We start from the raw sequence: 20,244 nt of genomic DNA, 5'->3' as shown, positions 1-20,244 counted from the left end.
CAGCACTTAATGTTTGCCCATGGCTTATGGATATATGGACTTATTTTAAGCTCAGTTATCTAATTCTGAAATATACCTTATTTGTCTGTATCATTATTACTGTCTCAAAGTCAGTTCCTCTCCAGTAATGAAAATAATTGGTAACATTTAGTCTTGGAAAAAACCTACTAAACTTATTTGTGTGTTTTTTCCTTTCAAATCTTGTCAAGCACTATACTATCACTACTATAGCATATGATATATTCTTATTACCATTTGTTTGAAATGTTAACTTTACCAAATCAATATACCTTTTTTTTTACCATTAAAACTATCCTATATAATAAAGAGATAATACGTAAATTAACCCTCATGCTCTCACAAGATGGCTGCCTACAACCAGGCAGGCAGGGGAGTTAGTAAGGGATGACCAAACAACTGAACAAGCAGGCTGTGTGGGACGACCAGGCCAGCAGGGAGGTTAGTGAAGAATGACCAAACAAATGAACAGCAGGCTGCAAGGGGTAACCAGGCCAGCAAGGGGTGGGGAGGAGGAAGTTGGGGGTAACCAGGCTGGAAGGGGAGAAGTTGAGGGCAAACAGGACAACAGGGGGAGTAGTAAGAGTTGACCAGGCCAGCAGGGGGGGCAGTTAGGGGTGGTCCTGGCTGGGAGAGGGGCATTTAGGGGCAATCAGGCCAGCATGCAGAGGCAGTGAGAGGCAATCCAAAGGGTCCCAGATTGGAGAGGGTGCAGGCTGGGCTGAGGGGGACCCCCCACCCTTGTGCATGAACTTCATGCACCAGGCCTCTAGTTTAAAGATAATAAAATGAAGCACTAAACAACTAAAATGAAATAGTAGAAACTAAATAATAGTATAGTTGTACATTCTTTCCTTCATCAATTTTTATAACTTATTACACTTAATAGAATTTTCAAACACATTCTATTAGGAATTATAATCTTATAGCAATTCTAGAAAATGGAAATGGAAAAACAAATACAAAAATTATGTATTTTCTTGAAATTATACATTTGATTGTCCTCTTTAGGAACTCAATAACAACTATTAAGTTGTTAAATGTTTAAAAAATGTAGTATTAGCCCAGCCATGATGCTTATTAATTCACAACTGGCATATCTAGGATGTCAATGAGCTAACTAATTCATAAATAACCTTGTTTAAAATGTCAAGAAGGCCAAATTTCCAAATAAGGAAATAATAGATTGCTTTTTTTGCTTTATTTTAAATTATAATGTGAAAAGCTATAAAATGTTTTGCATTAAAATACTTTATCTTAATTTTATATAACTGGCCTAGATTCTATTATATCAATTAAATTTAATTAATTAAATCAATTTAATCTCCATAATCTCAGAGAGTTTAGATCAGTTTAAAAACTGATGTAGCCCTAGCCAGTTTGGCTCAGTGGATAGAGTTTTGGCCTGTGGACTCAAGGGTCCCAGGTTTGCTTCCAGTGAAGGGCACATGGCCAGGCTGTAGGCTTGATCCCCAGTAGAGGGTATGCAGTAGACAGCCAATCAATGATTCTCATCATTGATGTTTCTTTCTCTCCTTCCTCTATTAAACCAATAAAAATATAATTTAAAAATAATAAAAACTGACACAAATATTTAAAAACTAATAGAAATAAATAACCTAAAGAATCCTATCTAATAAAAAAGTAATATAAAAATTGACCAACACTCCAACACACAAGATGGCCGCCCCTATGTGACCATGTAGACATCCCCACGTCTACATCCCCATGTAGACACAAGACGGCTGCCCCAAGATGGCTGGCAGGGGAGGACAGTTAGGGGTAACCAGGCCAGCAGAGGAGGGTAGATGGGGGCAACCAGGCCTGCAGGGAAGGACAGTTTGGGAGGACCCAGGCCTGAAGGGGATGGCAGTTTGGGCACCAGGCCTGCAGAGGAGGGCTGTGAGGGGAAACCCAAGCCTACAGGGAAGGGCAGTTAGGGGCAACCAGGCTGGTAAGTGAGGGCAGTTAGGGGTGACAGGGCCAGCAGGGGAGAACAATTGGAGGTGACCAGGCCTGCAGGGGAGGACAGTTAGGGGCAATCAAGCCAGTAGAAGAGCAGTTAGGCATAGATCAGGCTGGCAGGGGAGTGGTTAGAGGGTGATCAGGCTGGTAGGCAGAAGCCGGTAAGGGCATTCAGACATGCAGGCAGGTGAGCAGTTTGGAGCCAACAGTCCTTGATTATGAGAGGGATGTCCTGGTGGGATCGAGCCTAAATGGGCAGTCGGACATCCCTAGAGGGGTCCCAGATTAGAGAGGGTGCAGGCTGGGCTGAGGGACAATTTCATGCACTGGGCCTCTAATACCTATATAACTTAAGAATTGTTGTTTCTGTTGTAAATTTGTTGTTCATTAGCAAGCATTATTTGACAATAGTTTTTGAGGAACATATGCTGAGCATTGCTGGGTACAGAACAACTAACAAAAAATAGTTCCCCACCTTCAGAGAGCATGCAACCTGGAGAATATCTTTAATACAAAATTCAAAAAGAGAATAGGATGTGTGCTATAACTAAGGTACAAATATTATAGGAACATAGAGAAAATTGAGAGTAATTTGATGGGTACTGGGTGGAAATTAAAAGGATTGAACAAGTGAAGATGGGCAAAGAAATAAAAAGCAAAATGAGAAGAGCATACAAAAAAAGGACAAATTGGTCAGTTTTGTAGCCCCATGTGGCTGTAGCAAAGGAAGACAAAAGAGACTCAAAGGAACAAAGCTCAAAAGAAAGGAACTTTATAGATAGGTGATGAAAAATGACTGAAGCATTCTGGGTAGTAGTTACAGTGCAAATGAAAAAGAGGCAGGAGAGGCACGGACAAGAATGTCAAATTAGGAGGCTAGCTTTTGAACTACGTCCTGTGGACCCTGCAGACAGGTTGGGGACAGGAAGTGCTATAGAAGGCCCAGGTGGTAGTATGCAGGGGGAAAAACCTCCAGGTTCTGAGTCAACCAAGAAATTCTACTTTGGTTTGTTTTACATATAGGGGCTACATGTAACATTTTATATAAAAACAATTATTGTTAAACAATTTTAATAATTTTTAAATTAAAACAACCAATAAGGATCAAATGTTTTATTTATAGATTAAGGATGTCAGAGAAGTCATGAGAGAACACTGACGAGAATAATTTCAATAGAGTGACTGTGGCCAAAGGCACCATGTAGCAATAAATTGAAAAGTAGGAGGGAAAAAATGACAGTGCAGCATTGGGGATGAGGGGAGTAAAAGAGGGTGTTTGAGATGTGACAGGTAGAGAAAGATTAAAATTATATAGTACCTATCCATCTATAATAATTAACTAAAACAGTGAATTCGTTGCATAGGATGCTTGTGTCCCCTATAACAACAAAACATCATACTTCACTAATAGTATAAGGCTAAATAAAGAGGGAAATTATTTCAAACACTGAAGGATTAGTTAACTCAACTGTTCAATAATATGAAGAATGTAGATTTGCCTTCTATCATCTTTGCCATAGAAGCTTTGTCCTCAACCTAGCTCTATTCATAGTGATGAGACAGCAATAGCAGTTTGGCTTCACCTCCTTGTGAAAGTACCCAGGATTTTAAAGGGAACCTTCCTTCCTCTCTGTAAGAAATGAAACCTTATCTAAAGCCCTGAAAGAGGCTTTTTTCGTATCTCACTGGTCAGAACTGCATCAGTCACTGTGCCTAAACCAATCATTAACATAGTAAAGGGGTGGGGGAGGGGGGCAGGTGGTTGTGACTCACTGTAGGGGCTGGGGAATAGGGCCCATCTCACCTGAACTACATGTTCTGAAAGCCGGTAGGAATGTGGATAAAATAGGTTATTATGTTAGAAAAAAGAAAAAGGAGGAGGAAAATGGCTATTGGTTAGGCAGACCACAAGCCTGCAAATTAAGCTTAATAATCACTGTTTGATGCTGCTGTTGATGATTATATCATTAGTGCGACATCTCCAACCCATTTCCCTTTTATGAGGAAAAGTGTGCCTATACTTTCTAATATCCAATTTTACCATTTATGGGAAGAAAGAAAACTATTGATTGCCTAGGAAAAGTACACATGACGAGAGTTTCTATTTTGAGATATGCATTGAAAGAAGCTATTGTGAGACAACATCTGCTTAAAATGCAGGATCTCCAAAGGTTCTGTCTTCAAAGTCTTTTACCAATTTCCTTTTTGGGTATTAGTCAATGAAGAATACTCATTAAACTTTTTGTGTACAACTGAAACTACAAGAATCTGCAGATAGTGATAGAAAATGCTATTTGTTAAAGGCCAGAAGCAGAAATACAACTCAAAACTACAATACAATTGGAAAAAATACAAAAGTAATTACAAAGGAAGAAAAACACTCCAAACACCAACTTTTCCTTTATCCAGTGATAACTTTGTTTGCATCACTCTTGTTTTTGTCTTTTACTATACAGTTAATAATTCTTAGATTTTGACCAAAAATAAAGGAGGAGCCCTAACTGGTTTGGCTCAGTGGATACAGCGTCAGTCTGTGGATTCAAGGGTCCCAGGTTCAATTCCAGTCAAGGGCATGTACCTTGATTGCGGGCACATCCCCAGTGAAGGGTGTACAGGAGGCAGCTGATCAATGTTTCTCTCTCATCTATGTTTCTAACTCTATTCCTCTCCCTTCTTCTCTGTAAAAAATCAATAAAATATATTTAAAAAAATAAAAAATAAAGGAGGAGGTATTTTCAATTACTGGTTAATAGTAATAGTATAAAAGTTTTCACTTATTAGGAAGTGAGATAATTTCACTTCATTCTAAAATGCAATGAAAATAAATATACAGCCAGGTCCGGTTTGGCTCAATGAATAGAGCGTCCGCTTGGGGACTGAAGGGTCCTGGGTTCGGTTCTGGTCAAGGGCATGTACCTTGGTTGCGGGTATATCCCCAGTAGGGGGTGTGCAGGAGGCAGCTGATCGATGACTCTCTCTCATCGGTGTTTCTAACTCTCTATCTCTCCCCTTCCTCTCTGTACAAAATCAATAAAATATATTTAAAAAAAAAAAAGAAATATGCAAACCTATTTAATAAAGAGGGAATATGTTAATTGACCCTTACACGGTCATAAAGATGGTAGTGCCTACAGCCAATAAGGAGGAAATATGCTAATTGGCTGACACACCCTCAAAGATGACAGCACCCACAGTCACAAGATGGCAGTCCCCTCAGCTCCAGCAAAGCAGCAGGTGCACAGCAAGGCCAGGCCCGCCCTCAGGTAGGCCTGGCCTTGTGGCATACCTGCCTCCAGAGTCTCCCAGTCCCCTCAGCCCCCAAGCTGTCCAGGGCTGGCCCAAGGCACAGGCAAGCCTCAACTGGTGGCTGCCCAGCTGCATAGGTCAGTCTGAGACTCTGATAACCAGGGTTGGCCGAGGCTTGTGCTGCCAGCAGTGGCAGCAGCAGAGGTGTGATGGGGTGTTGCCTTCCCCTGATTGCCAGGTGGTCTCCCACCCCTGAGGGCTCCCAGACTGTAAAAGGGGGCAGGCCAGGCTGAGGGAACCACCCCCATCCAATGCATGAATTTTCATGCACCAGGCCTCTAGTTTAATGATAACTTTGAAAAATGCATTTTGTGTTCTGTTGAGTCATATTAGTCTAATTTATTTGAGAGAGGGAAAAAAAAACATCATGACACAGAACTTCATTAATGAGCATGGTAGTGGGCCCAGAAAGCTTCCATTTCATAAATATGTAATTCTTAGAAGAGTTTGTGAAGAGGAGAAACAATGTGTAATCAAAAAAAGGAGGTTGGTATAAAGCAGCCCAGACTCTGGAACCTCCAAAGTCTTGAATATTGGGAAAATTGCCAACACGCTAAGCTAGTTGGCATCATCCTACAATAGTCAAAATCACTGACACTATTGAGTCTGCTTAGCATCAGCATCATGAGTTTTATCATGCAGCTATTTGTTTACTTTCCACTAGGAAAAAAATAAAAGCTTTGGCCATGAGGGGCTGAAAAGTAGAAAAGAGCTGAGACAAAAAGGAGTTTTTCAAAATTCCTCATAATTCAAAATGCATAGCCCTCAGATTAAAAAAAAAAAAAAACTATAAAAGGTTTAGATAAGTACTGAAGTCTAAATATGTTGATGAAAATTTACTAATTTATTTCTGGTCTCAAAATTAGACCAGAATTTCTAACAAAAAAATATTGATTTTTATAGTACTGGACAAATGAAACTATCCAGTGAAATTCATTTATCTTATTTGACCAAGCTGTTTTGGGCATGTGTTTTATGGAGATGGACTCTGTTCCAGAGAAGTGATGATCTGGGTCATTTTACAGAGCAGAGCTATATTTCCTACAAAGATCTAGTATTGTAAACTATATTATATTAACTAAATCACATTCATCATTTAGAAGGATGTGTGTATGTACACAGATTATAGTGCACCAAATACAATATGTCAGAGATTAGACTTTGTTAGAGTTTCAAATAGTGGTATGATTCAGTTCTGCCCAATGAGTTTATGTCAATTTAGAGACCTTTACTTTCTTGGGTTCAATCTCGACTAATCTTGTTAGAGAGCTTTAGAGCAAAGACTAGGAATCTCATCAACCACTGTGCTAGTCAGCTGCTCTGTCATATTAGATGCTTCTGCTCTTTTCCAAAGAAGCAACTCAGTATATTATTTCAGTAAATCCATTTAAATAAAGACTTAAAGGAAAAAAAAAAAACTTACAACCTATTAAAATAATTGACCAACTGACTTGACTCAAGGAAGTACAAAAATAATAATAATATCACATTTTTCCTTTGTATAGTATAAATTGCTAGCTATTTGGGGGAAATAATTGAAATGGCTCTTTGAAAGATTGTGCTGCAAAAAGAGAGAGAAAGATAGAAAGAAAGAGCAGATGGTAAGAGGATTACGCCATTATTTACAGCTAAGATAAAGTATCATGAAAGATAAGATAAAGTGAAACTCTGTCTTTAGCTTTACTGGTAATAATATAAATCAACCCTCTGGCCAAAACTGGTTTGGCTCAGTGGATACAGCATCAGCTTATGGACTGAAAGGTCCCAGGTTCAATTCCAGTCAAGGGTGTGTACCTTGGTTGTGGGCACATACCCAGTGGGGAGTGTGCAAGAGGCAGCTGATCGATGATTCTCTCTCATTGATATTTCTAACTTTCTATCCCTCTCTCTTCTTTTATTTAAAAAATCAATAAAATATATTAAAAAATAAAAAAATAAATCAACCTTCAATATTATATGTAAATTTAATTATAAAATTAAATAAAGCATAGTTTTCAGCTCAAATAATGTTTAAAACCTGTAAAACAAAAATGTTTAGGATGTAGTTGCTGCTCTGGGCCATGAATTACAATCACCTTCAATGTTAACTATCCTATATAATAAATAGGTAATATGCAAATTGACCATCATGCTCTCACAAGATGGCTGTCTACGACCAGGCCGACAGAGGGGTTAGTGAGGGACAACCAAACAACTGAACAAGCAGGCTGCATGGGGAAACCAGGTTGGCAGGAGGGTTAATGAGGGATGACCAAATGACTGAACAGCAGGTTGTGTGGGGCAACCAGGCGAGTGGGGGGCAGTGAGGGGTGACCAGGTTGGCAAGGGGGGAATTTGGGGTGACCAGGCTAAGAGGGAAGACAGTTGGGGGCAACCAGGCCAGCAGATGGGGGGGGGCAGTAAGTGGCAACCAGGCTGGTGGGGAGTGGGGGGCAGTTAGGGGTGACCAGGCCAGCAGGGGAGGCAGTTGGCGGTGGTTAGGCTGACAGGGAGGTGAGCAATTAGGAGCCAGCATTCCAGGATGGTAGGAGGGAAGTCTTGGTTTGGAGAGGGTGCAGGCTTGGCTGAGGGGGACCCCCCTCTCCCCATACATGAATTTTGTGCACTGGGCCTCTAGTAGAAGCTATAAATGGATGTCTAAGATAACAGTGGAAGTGGTATCACAAGGCTGTGTGTGAGGAATCACCAAATGTGTGGTATAAATAGTAAATGTAGTGTTGTTTAGAAGGGATAGCAGTCACTTAGGGCTGGAAATTGTAGGAAACTCTTATTGAGAGGGTAAGATTTGAGTTCCACTCTTATTCTCTAGTCCCTTTTCACCCTCAACCCTCCTCCTAGTCAAATAATTGCCCCACCGACTTATTCCAGTGAATTTCCCTTCATTCTAAATCATTTGGCTTTCCTCCCTCTTTACTATTGCTTACCACCCAATATTTGTTCTTTCTCTTTGTCTCTCAAAATATATCCTCTCTTCCTGAAACTCAGAGTTTCACCTGACTCCCTTCCTCTTCCTCTTCTTAATCACTGTACTAATTCATCTTTTTTTTTCTCATCCTTCTTGAAACTATCTTCTTCAATGGTATTTTTTTTAACTAGTTCTATTCTTTATTCTATGAACATGCTCAGGTTACCCCTATGCCATGAAAAGTTCCTTTGACCTACAATACATCCCTATTATCTGCTGGTTGCCAGCATCCTGGGAGGCAGTGGCTGGGAGCTTCCCTGTTGAGCATGTGGATTCTCACTTAACCCCCAATTTTAATGTGGCATCCTTGCTCTTAGTTAGTCTAGGCATTCTTCAAGGTTCTATCAAACCTCTTTGTTCTCACACAATGACCTTTTCTTATGAATATCAACTTCCAAGGCCACAGCTATTATTTCTATTTGGACTGACAAACCTATATCCTTAGCATTGATCCCCACTGCAAGAAGCTTAAGGCCTGCATTTGCATCGAAGTATTGCACTTAAATACATAGATGATTTCCAGGCTTTTTTTATTCCTAAATAATCATTCTCAAACTTGCCTACACAATGGAATCACCAGCAGAGGTTACAGAAATATCTATGCCCAGGTTACCCACCATGATATCGACATTAATTAGACATCAAGGTCACTGTACTCTACTTTCAAAACTTCTTTTTATCAAAATGTGTCCAACCTTGAATGGTAACACTGTTCATCTACCTGCTCATGTTCAATTCCTTTGAGTTGGCATTAGCTCTTTTCTTATCCTTCCATTTCCTAGACACCAAATCCCAATATATACTCTTTCATAATATCATATGTATATGATATTAGTCATTGTACTAGTTTCCCAATTCACTGTCAGTTCTTCCTCTCTTATCCCACTTTCCATCTGTTTTCTATGGCTAAATACAATAGTTAAAAACACTGATGGCAACTAGTAAAACGCAAATGCTTCAGCTGCTATTCAAAGCTCTCCAGTGTGAAGCTCAAAGATTTTCAGGCTTTATTTTCCAGTAGGTCCTCACCTCTCCCACAAACTCATGGACACCCCATAATCAAAAGACACCAACTATTACTGTTCCCATTTTCTAGATGTTCCTCCTAGGTTCCCTTTTCCATATTTCTAACCATGTTATTTCCTCTTCCTCTCATATATTCCTCCAATTTATCAGAACATTAGAGACCTCCACAAAAATCCATCTGCTCTTGGGGCATGGGGAAGAGCCTTCCCAGACTCCATCAGATTGAAAGAATGTCCCTCCCTCAATATCTTTATCTCTTATCTATGTTATTATAGTATTTACCACACAGTCTGCCTTAATTTAGAATTATGTATGTGTATTTGTGTCCCTCCTGGGCAATGCGCAATGAGAGGTACAGTATTATCTCCAGAGCTATGAAATCAGTGTACTTATATATTTAATATTTATTGATTTTAAGATAGATAAGACCAGTATATATAAATAGAATGGAAAAATCCCAGAAAACAGAAAAGAAAAAAGAAATGGGGAAATGCATTTGGAAGATGATGAATTAATTAGAACATTTATGACATGAAACAGTGACTTGAATCTTGACTAAGCAGGTGGAATCATAAGACAGAGTAAGGAGTTCAGCATTTACTGTTAAGTAAGGTTTTTAAAAAACACGCTGAATAAGCCTGAGTATCTATCATGTGTTTGAAACCCAAGTGTTGCAATCAGTAAAGTGAAAATAATAATAGGAGGTATGACTGCTAGTAAGATCAATTGACCCTTGAACAACTCAGGGGTGTGGACATCTCCCCACACCTGCACAGTGAAAAATCCACGTATAACTTTGTCTCCTACTTAACTATAATAGTAATAGTCTACTTTACCAGAAGCCTTACTGATAACATAAACAGTCCGTTAACATACTATATTTTGTATGTTATATGTATTATGTACTGTATTCTTACAATAAAATAAACTAGAGGAAAGAAAATGACAATAAGAAAATCATAAGGAAACCCTGGCCAGTTGGTTGGGCATTGTCTGGTGCACCAGGAGGTTGCCGGTTTGATTCTGGTCAAGGGCACATGTCTTGGTTGGGGGCTGTGCAGGAGGGTGTGCAGGAGGCAGCTGATCACAGTTGAGCTCTCATCTCTCATTTCTCATCTCTCATATCTCTCGCTCTTGCTCTCACTCTCTCCTCCAACCTTACCTTCTCCTTCTCCTTCTCCCTTTCTCTCTCTTGGAAAAAAAAAAAAAAAAAAAAAAAAACACCAATAAACTATTCTTTAAAAAAGAAAGAAAACCACAAGGAAGAGAAAATATAGTAGCGTTCTATTTATTGAAAAAATATCTGCATGTATGTGAACCTAAACAGTTCAAACCCAAGTTGTTCAAGGGTCAGCTGTATAACAATGAGAAGCCAAGACCCCAACCCAATGCAAAATGGCACAGAAGTTGCAGGGAGGCAATCCTATCCCTGGGCTCTGGCCCAGCAGACCTCCAATCTAATGTTTCCCGAGAGGCATTCGCCTCATTGAGGCACATTAGAAGGCAATACTGACAATGTTCTGTGAGTCTTGGTGGCCAAAAGCACTACAGTTCATTTAAAAACATCTCCATCTCTGTTAGCATCAGAACCACATAAATGGCTATATACCAATTAAAAAGGAAAAAGCAGAATGTGGACAGCTCAGTGCTTTTTTTACCTCAATTGAGGGAGAGACACTACGGGTATGAGAACAGTTAAGCAAGCATTGGGAGTATTCAGGGTGCCGAGTGCAGGTGTGTGTACATTTGAAAGCTGCTGCTTTATGAGAAGTCCTAGGTGACTCAATAAACACGAGAGCCAGAGCAAAGTAATCCCTTTAGCAGGGCTGCCCCTTGCTTGGCCCGCTCCGATGCCAGAATCAACACATTCCAGGGAAAATGTGTAAATCACACACTGAGGTAATTGTTTCACACTTTCAAAAATTTTACTTATTAAATTCAAAGTGTTTTTAAAGAAGCAATTCTGTATCTTGCCTTCCGTTTTGTACGGAAACACTTATAGACATTTTTTTAATGTCTACATTAAAAACTCTACTACATATCAAAATGTCCTTCTAATGTGTGAACTATATATCATCTTTAAAGCAGGTAAGTGTTTAAAATGGGAATTCTAATAAAAGAGAATGTACCTTTGCATCCAAAACAGTGCTTCTTTGCAACTCTAGGTATTATAGGTTCAGAGGTTAGGCACTCTTTGACTAAATAAGAAAAAAAAAAAAAATAGGCTACATACCTACTAAGGTCAATACCATCCCCGTGTTGATTAGAGACACCAAAGAATTTCACTCCCAGATTCTTGCTGAGCCAACTATTACTACCTACCCTCAAGGCCACCAGCAATGGGAAAAACAGTGTGAAAATTCAAGATAAGCTCTGGTCTTTATGTCATATAGACCATGAAAATGCTAACCATTAAGTGTCCTTTGACCTAATAATATTTTATCATCTCAATCACTTTTTCAGTCACCCCATTAGAGTATCAGACTATTAAAACGATTCCTCATCTTGGATTCACCCATATATCTGATAATATGCAAATTTAACTGCCTCAAGGAGAGTAACTATTTTTTTATTCCATTATATCATGAATTTCTTCAGAGAAATAACTCACTTTTGTTTCTTCTTTCAAAAACACTTTTGAAGAAAAGTTGCCCTTCTGATAACAAAAAAAAAAAAAAGAATCCACAGTGAAGAAGGGCTCTCCCTAGGTACTGCCTCCCAGGACCATGTTTATCTAGTTCAACAGGAACGAACTGGGTCGAATAGTGCCTTTCCATTAGAATTCTGCACAGAAGAGGTGGAATTAGTAATGTATTTACTACTCATTTGCTTGCATCAAGAACCCTATTCTATTTCAATCTGCCAACATCCTAATTAAGATGATCTGAATCTTAGGTGATCTATTATTCCAGATCTAAGATAGTGCAATCTACATTAGGCGAAATGTTACACTGTGTGCTTACACCGAGCTGATAAGACCACTGAGCAGAAAAGCATGTCTCCCTTATGTCTGATCCAGCACTGGGCTGAGCTCTCTGTCAGCACTCAATAAATAATGGCCAGGCCTTTGCCTGTTGTCTTTCTTTCTACAACTTTAGGCATGATTTAATCTCACTATATCATTTCTGGTTCCTTTGACAACATATACTTGAGCTCTTTTTTTTTTTTAACATGAGAAAGAGAGTAAAGTAAAATACTTTTTATACATGTATGGGTCTATGCATGTCAGACAAAGAACACATAGGTATGATTCCTATTTTCCACCTTAATGCTGTTTCTAAAGATCCTATATTTAAAAATATGCTAACTACATTAGCTTTTGAGCCAATAAAGCAAAGAATGCAGAGACAATGCCTAGTCTCACCAAAGCTTTGGAAGAATCAGAATCAAATTCCATTGCAGGATAATAATATCCAGCTGTACTATTATCCAAGAGGCAGATAAAATACCTTACAATGCTGTTCCCCAAATCGGCTTCTTTCTCTCCCTTCAGTTAAAGAAAGCTACCTGTAATTCTTCACACACACACACACACACACACACACACACACACACACACTAGAGGCCTTATGCATGAATTTGTGCAGGGTTGAGTCCTCAGCCTGGCTGGTGACCTGGGCAGATCAGGACCGGATGGCCAGGGAGAGGGACTGAGGGAGGTGGGCCAGCCATGGGAGGTTGGCTGTGGAAGCACACTGACCTCCAGGGGGCAGCTCCTGTGTTGAGCATCTTCCCCTTGGTGGTCAGTGCACACCATAGCTACCAGCCAGTCTTCCTGTCATCTGATCGGAAGGGTCACTTAGGCTTTTATATATAGATATATAATTTTATTGATTTCAGGGAGAAAGGGATAGGGAGACAGAGATATCAATCATGAAAGAGAATCATTAATTGGCTGCCTCCTCCACACCCCACACTGGGGATTGAGCCTGCAACCCAGGCTTATGCCCTGACCAGGAATCAAACCATGACCTCCTGGTTCATATGTCGATGCTCAACCACTGAGCCATTCCAGCCAGGCTGCCTATAATTCTTTAGCATAAAAGCTAGTATCCCATGGCTTGGCTGTCTGGTAAACAAAAATGTACCTTAACATTAGACTGGTCCTCTCCTGACATCTCGAGAGAGGCCAGGTGGTCAGCGACATACCCAAGTTGGAAGACATGCATGCATGCCTTGGTAGGGCTGAGCAAACATGTTTAAGAAATGTCCTTAAACTTGCTCTTGTTCTATTATTGAACAGATAATGCTGATGACCTTCACAGTTTAATGTCCATTTCTAAAGAAGTAAGAACTTCAAATTAAGAATCTCAAAGAAAGCAGATAAAATATACTCAACCCTAGAGTTCAAACCAGCTAACCCTTTGTCTCCTTTCACTGAGGAAATGAAGATGTTGGTTGGAATGTAGGCTATATCACCCTCTAGTAGCTGCAAAGTCCTCTGAATTTACAATAAAATTTTCAAATAGTCTTTGTTTTGGAAACACATCTGTTCCTTTAAAGAGGACAAAGGTACCACTGCCCTGAGCTTTCAGTGATGTCATGTGGGGAGATCCCAGCCTCCATTCTAAGGTATCTGTAATAATGTGTGCTGCACAGGTGAAAAGTAAAGATATGAAGGAAAGAACAATATAAAGAGCCAATGTGCAAAAGCTAAAAAAGAGTTTTGCTTTCAGGATTTTTGTGGGGTTTTTTTTTTTTTTTCCTTAAAAGATCACAATGAGCATGTAGCCATTGCTAAGAGTTATTCACTGTGTTTTGAAATCCCTTTGTCTATATATTTAAAATCTAACATATTGAAAACCTAGTTTAAGGTGATAAACTTTCATCAATATAAAGTAAAACGTACAATTACAAGCACATTTTCAATTCTTGGGTAGAGTGCTGAAGCTCTATTTCTAGAATTGGTGAGTTCTGTTCTCTATTTCCATGTATAAAATATCTCCCAGTCTTGGGAAACACTTTTTTTAAAAAATGAAATACAACAAATAAAGTATGCTGCTGATTCCTGGGGGAGACGTTTCCCAGAGTCTTTGAATTTCCCCCTATCTTCCTTCTTTACAAGATTTCTAAGACCAAGTCCTTTACTACAGTCTCTCAAACAAGGTAAAAAAGAAAAATACCCCCTAGATATATTCCTTAGATTTTCTATTATGCTTCTCAAGTTCCCAGTAGCTTCTGAAGTAAACCCAAGATGAATCTGGAGTTATTTTTTATTATGTTTTAATTTTAGTTCCTCTTTAAGGTCTCAGATGAAATAGAGGATCATAACCACTATGCTTGAGGATGCATTTCCTGGCACAATTCATAGATGACCTGTGCAAGGTCAGTCATGGAAAAAGGACTGACATGATAGATGACAAGTTGAATCCAGCTTTCAGTCTGGGAGGACTTCAGGGTAACCTATTTAAGCTTGCTCTACTAGTATTTAGTGTACAATGGCAAAAACATTTCTGTTTAAACAGTACCTATTTCATGTATTCTGTACAGGGGTCTCACTTTGGCTTAGCTAGTCTCATTTGGAGACATAAGAGAAATTATTGCACAAATCACTGATCATTAAAGGTCATTTTTTCTCACACTGTGAGCCTTGGTGATTGTGGCAAGATGGCCTAAACATCGTCCACAGGATCCCGGGTTCTAGCCACACCACGTTTTTTATGCCTCGAATCTCTGCATTTCACCCTGGCCTCTTGCCCTTCCCACTTCCTCCCCATCCCCACCACCCCACGCTGCCATTTAAAACATAACTCCCCTGCAAATCCTTAATATCCCCAAGTCAGGTTGATTATTTACTTCTCTGTGTACTCATAGAGCTTTGTACCTAACTCTACTAAAGCACTGATCCGATTATATTATAATTATTTGTCTGTTGTCGCCACAGCTAAATATGAAAGCTTGTACATTTACCTCGGACTGACTGTGTGCTGGGCACTGTTCTAAGCACTTTGAATATGTCAGCTCTTTCATGTACATCACAACCCTTTGAGGTAGCCATCAGCAGTACCTCCATTTTACACATGAGGAAACTGAGGCACCAGGCAGTAAGTCATTTTCCCACAGACACATAGCCCATGAGCATTGGAAGTTGAACTCAGGCAGCCTGACCTCAGAGTCTGAGCTTCTCCTATTATTCTTTGTGTTTGCCTGAGGGACTAAGGGAAGTGGTTCATAAACATTAAACAAATAAAAAGAATGATAGTCCTGACGTCTCCATAGTTTCCTAAGCTGAAATTTAGAAACACATTTTCTTTGTCTTAAAATTGATTTCACTTTCTCCTTGGACTGTGGACGAGTTCACTTGGCCAGAGAAAACTCGTGCAGACTGAAGATGAAAAAAAATAAATGAATAAATAAAACAGTTTGGAGGAAGCAGGCCTGGGGTTTGCGGGCTCTGCCATGTCCATGTCTTAAGTCCTTAGCACCTCCCTCAGGTCCTGCGTCCTGACACCCACAGCTGCCCTCCCCACAGCGGCTTTGAGATGTGCTGTGTGCACAGTGTGACATGAGGTGCTTTGGAATAGAAATACCATTAACAAGAAAAACACGAGTCATGCTTTATAAACGGACGAGACTCGAGGAAGACATTTTCACTTGAGGGACATTTCAGATAGAGAAGGTTTTCATTGTTGTTGTTTGTGTAGCACCCAAAGCATCAGGAATTGGCTGTGTTTATTTTTCCTCTTAATGTTTAAATGGTTACCTCTTTGGTGTTGTGTGAAAATCCGGGTTGTGGGAGAATCAGGCACCCCTGCAGGAACAGGTCTTTGCAGACAGTGGTTCCCAGGAGCCGTGGAATGCGATTCTGGGGGTCCCAGGCAGGAGGTCCTCTCTCTAAGAAATGCTGATATTGTCTCGCTATTGATAATACATACTTTCTCCTTATTGGGTTATTATTTCCCTCCAAAATGAGCTAATTTCAAAGTGTCAGATTCAAACCGGCCCTGGTGAACAGAGCTGTTCATTTCAGCCCAGGTCCTTCCCAAATTTGGTGATTGCACCACCTCCGCGGTCCCACTTCTGCACCCCGCTCACCCCGACCCTCCGCACTCTACACCACAGCCAAGAGCACGTTTTATGCTGAAAATCAGTGATGTTGTTCCCCCCAAAAGCCCTTGCCCTTGCTGACCCTGCACCTCCTCCGCTCTCCTAATCTCCTGGCCTGCTCACACTGGGCCGTGTCCAGAAAGAGGCCTTCCCTGGTGCCCTCATCAAAATCACTGCTCCCAGCCCGAGGTCCGGGTGCTCCCTTTTCCGTCACATCACATCTCAGTCTAATGCGTCTGCCTCTCCACCTGCCCTCAGCCCCACGAGACCGGTACTGAGGCTGCCCATCCCCAGGCCCTGCCCGGTGCAGTGCCCGTGAGAGGCAGTGGTCCAGGTGGCCATGGAAACGGGCTCTGCGGCCAAAGGCATCCGATCCGAATCCCAGTTCTTGCTACTTAGCACCTGTGTGATCTTGGGCAGGTTACTTAACTTCTCTGGGCCTCTGTTTTCGCCATAAAAGGTCTACCTCAGAGGCGTGTGTGAGAATTAAAGGAGAGAATGCACAGAAGTGCTATAAAACAGTGTTTGGCATGCGGAAGGCTTTTAAAAAGTAAGCACTCAATAAATTTTTGTTAAATAAATAAAACATAATAGAGTTTTGCCCTCGCTGGTTTGGCTCAGTGGATAGAGTGTTGGCCTGTGGACTGAAGGGTGCAGGGTTTGATTCCAGTCAAGGGCACATGCCTGGGTTGTGGGCTTGATCCCCAGTAGGGGGCGTGCAGGAGGCAGCCATTCAATGACTCTCTCTCATCATTGATGTTTCTATCTCTTGCTCCCTGTCCCTTCCTCACTGAAATCAATAAAAATATATTGAAAATGAAACATGATGGAGATTTTCGTTGTGCCCTATCTCCTCCCCACCGCGCAGGTGAAGCATCCGTCCAGTGGAGCTCTCCCTGCAGCCTGTGCCCCAGAGGAGCGCCCCCCTTCTGCCCGAGGAGTCTGCTGACTCCGCTCTCCCAGCCACAAGATGAGTTCCAGCTTCCATCCTTTCATCACATCACTTCGTAGAAATGTGTGCTCGTGAGCCACGCAACCCCTCTTCCTTCCTTCACGTGTTTCCTGAAATGTGACCTTCTCCACGGAACCTTCTTCAAGAGGAACTGGCTCATCATCCTATCTGCTTCCAACAAATACGTTAAAGGTTGTTGTTTGAGGTTCCAAAGCCATAAATTGTCTGAACTCTCCACTGGACGGATGGTCTCACCGTCCCAGGGCAGGCTGGGTTTTTCCTCTGCCTGCACTTAAGAAGGAGAGTCGAAGAGGGCAGAGGGTTTGTTTAACTCGCCTGGTACACGATTAGCACAATTCCAACCGCGTGGATGCTGAATAAATGATTGGATGACGATTTAATTAATGACTTTGTCCAGGCCAGGAATAAAACTCTGAACCCTTAAACTTGTTTTCCCCTGGGTTACAATATGTTCTGATGCTGAGTCTGTTATGAAACTGGCTTTTTGCATTTACTTTCACAAAAGAACAAATAGAGAAGAAGAGATAAATTACATGAAAATGTCAAATTAATAAAATGACTTCCTATATCAAGAGTCCGAAGATATCCTTAGAGCATGGCATTAAAAGGTGCCTCATAAAAATAAAATAAAACAAAATAAAGTTTAATTGCATAGGCTTTAAGAGCTATTTTGTAACTCTGAAATGGATAACCAAAGCACATCAATACTCCATCTTAAAGTACTTGTTGTATTCGGTGCATGCGCCATTATGGAGAACTTACACTCAGAGCAGAAAGATTTGTAGCAAAGCATATGACCTTCTTCCCACTACAATGACCATCCCCTAATTAGGCAATGCATCTGATAGTCATTAACAGGAATGAGATAATGAATCACTTTCTCTCTTCTTTGTTAATTTGCTGTAACCAAGCGGCTAATGGATGTCAGAGCTGAGTGATTGCACTGATTATAGTGATTTATAGTTGCAACAAAACAATTTAAAACCATTCTGATTATTCATGTTTAAGATGCTTTATGTTTTGTTTACTAAATGTTTTATGCCCCCCTTACACCCACCCTAAAAGTGCTGCCCCCTCCTGCCCTGGCACTGTCCACAGAAGGACCTGCTTCTAGAAAACCTGGGAGTTGTGGGCTTTCTTTCTTTATTGTTTAAAGTAAGCTATTTCATTTTGTTTATCTATATCCCTCTCTATATAGAGATATATAAAGTTTGCACAATAGAAAAGAAAAGCCTTGGGGCTGGAAAGAAAACTTCAGTAGTGCCCTGTTCAAAAGAAGAGGGAAATAAGAGGAAATAAGGCAAACTTCAAGCTACTTACCTTGGGGCTTCCAGTCCCTTCCTCACCCTCCACAGACACATCAGTGGCCAGAATCTCAGCTTTGATGGTTTCCAGAGCCCTGAGAATCCAGCTGTGCTGCCGTTTGATTTGCCTCTGCAGCTCCTTCCACTGACTCGCAATCATCCGCAGCATGTCCTTTAGTCCTTCTCCAAAGAAAGGGGAGAGCACAAGTCACGGACTTGACTGCACTTGTACCCTATTATTACTTATTTAGTAAATTAGGTGGTTATTTCAAACAATCAGCGTCATTTTTAATAACCATTTCCCTCACCTGCCACAACTAGCATTTGTCTCTTGGAATAGAGACTGGGCATTTTTGACTTGACATAAGGCATAAGGACACAAAAAAGTTGTATTACCATATAGATTCATGGTTTGGGATTGACTGGGACTAAAAAAAATTGCATGTGGAACAAGAATCACAATGTATAAAAATTATTAACTATAGCTTCACAATCTAAATAAAAGTTCCTGAGTGTATCTATGTGGAGATGCAATAATGATCAGAAAGATGTATGGAAATAGGTAAAGGTAATTTGATGAGAAATGCAGTAAATGGGCCAGAATTAAGAAAGCAGTCTTTAGCGTTAGCGCATCCGATTAATGCTGCTCTTTTCTTATTTAGCTGTGGTAAGCTCAAAGCCAGAGCCAAATTGTAATTCATCCAGTCTTACGGTCTTTTACTACCAGGATAAGTACAACCAAATGGCGAAACTATTTTTTATTTATAATCTGTTCCTCATGAATACATTTAAACTGGGGTAAGAATTGGTAGAAGGCCAAAACTCTGCTAATACAATGACCAACAAGGAACATGCAAGACATTCGTGTGTGTGAATTGGCAGGGAAATAATCAGATATCTCTAGCCTGCCAGCTTTGTATCTGTAATGATATCTATAAGTACCTTGATGCATATGCATCAGAACTAAATGCACAATTCCCATTCATTATCTTAAGGTAATTTCCAGAGCACCTACATCAAAAAAGCATGTCAATGCGAAGTTTCCAGAAATGTGATTTCAACTGAAACTCAGGCGAACAGCAAGCCCAAAATCAAATGAACAGACCATTTGGAGGCAGTATTTCATCTTATAAGTATCACAGCATTGTATGCAGTATATGAAACATTTATAAATCTTGAAGGTCAATCTGATAATGTAAATATTAATAATACATAAGGAGGTGAATATATGCAGTAATTTACAGCAATGCTTCTTCATTCTTAATAGTCTGGAGACATAAAGACTTGCCATATTTCAGGAGGATTTACCTGCTTTATGAGATGCAATAAGCTCGAGAAGCTGGTGTCCTTCCTCCTCCACAGCTTCCTTGAGAGCACAGTGACTGTCTACATTCAACTTAAAACTCTGTAAAGGAGAAAGATAAGCATCAAATCCTCGGAGGGCAGTTTACATGCAACATCCCTACAAAATGACTTGCTACTTTTTATCAGGAACTACAGAGTCCAAGTGACTCAATAGGCAAACTAATTTGCAATACTAAAGCTATTGATATTTGGGATCTGGGCTCAGAATGTTTCCATTAGATTAGCAGAGTGCATCTGTTTGGAACAGCTGACAAATCTAGAAGTTCATTGGGTTT

At 40.4% G+C, this 20,244-nt stretch overlaps 1 protein-coding gene across 3 annotated transcripts in view; it reads right to left on the bottom strand.

Annotated features, from left to right (window-relative positions):
• Nucleotides 1-20,244, bottom strand: part of AKAP6 (A-kinase anchoring protein 6) — a 451,051-nt gene that overhangs the window by 191,826 nt on the left and 238,981 nt on the right. For 2 of the 3 annotated variants that reach the window (XM_036451362.2, XM_045585282.1), the window contains exons 6-7: nt 19,913-20,009; nt 18,621-18,787 (exon numbers count right to left, since the gene is read on the bottom strand). In XM_036451362.2, coding sequence (XP_036307255.1) covers nt 18,621-18,787; nt 19,913-20,009 — 264 coding nt within the window. The remainder of the gene's footprint in view (nt 1-18,620; nt 18,788-19,912; nt 20,010-20,244) is intronic. The other variant, XM_036451376.2, reaches the window with a different exon arrangement.

The sequence above is a fragment of the Pipistrellus kuhlii genome, unplaced genomic scaffold (genome assembly GCF_014108245.1).
Source record: "Pipistrellus kuhlii isolate mPipKuh1 unplaced genomic scaffold, mPipKuh1.p scaffold_m20_p_1, whole genome shotgun sequence".
NCBI lineage: Eukaryota > Metazoa > Chordata > Mammalia > Chiroptera > Vespertilionidae > Pipistrellus > Pipistrellus kuhlii.
Note: the sequence above shows the minus strand (reverse complement) of the source record. Positions and strands in the feature narration are given on the sequence as shown.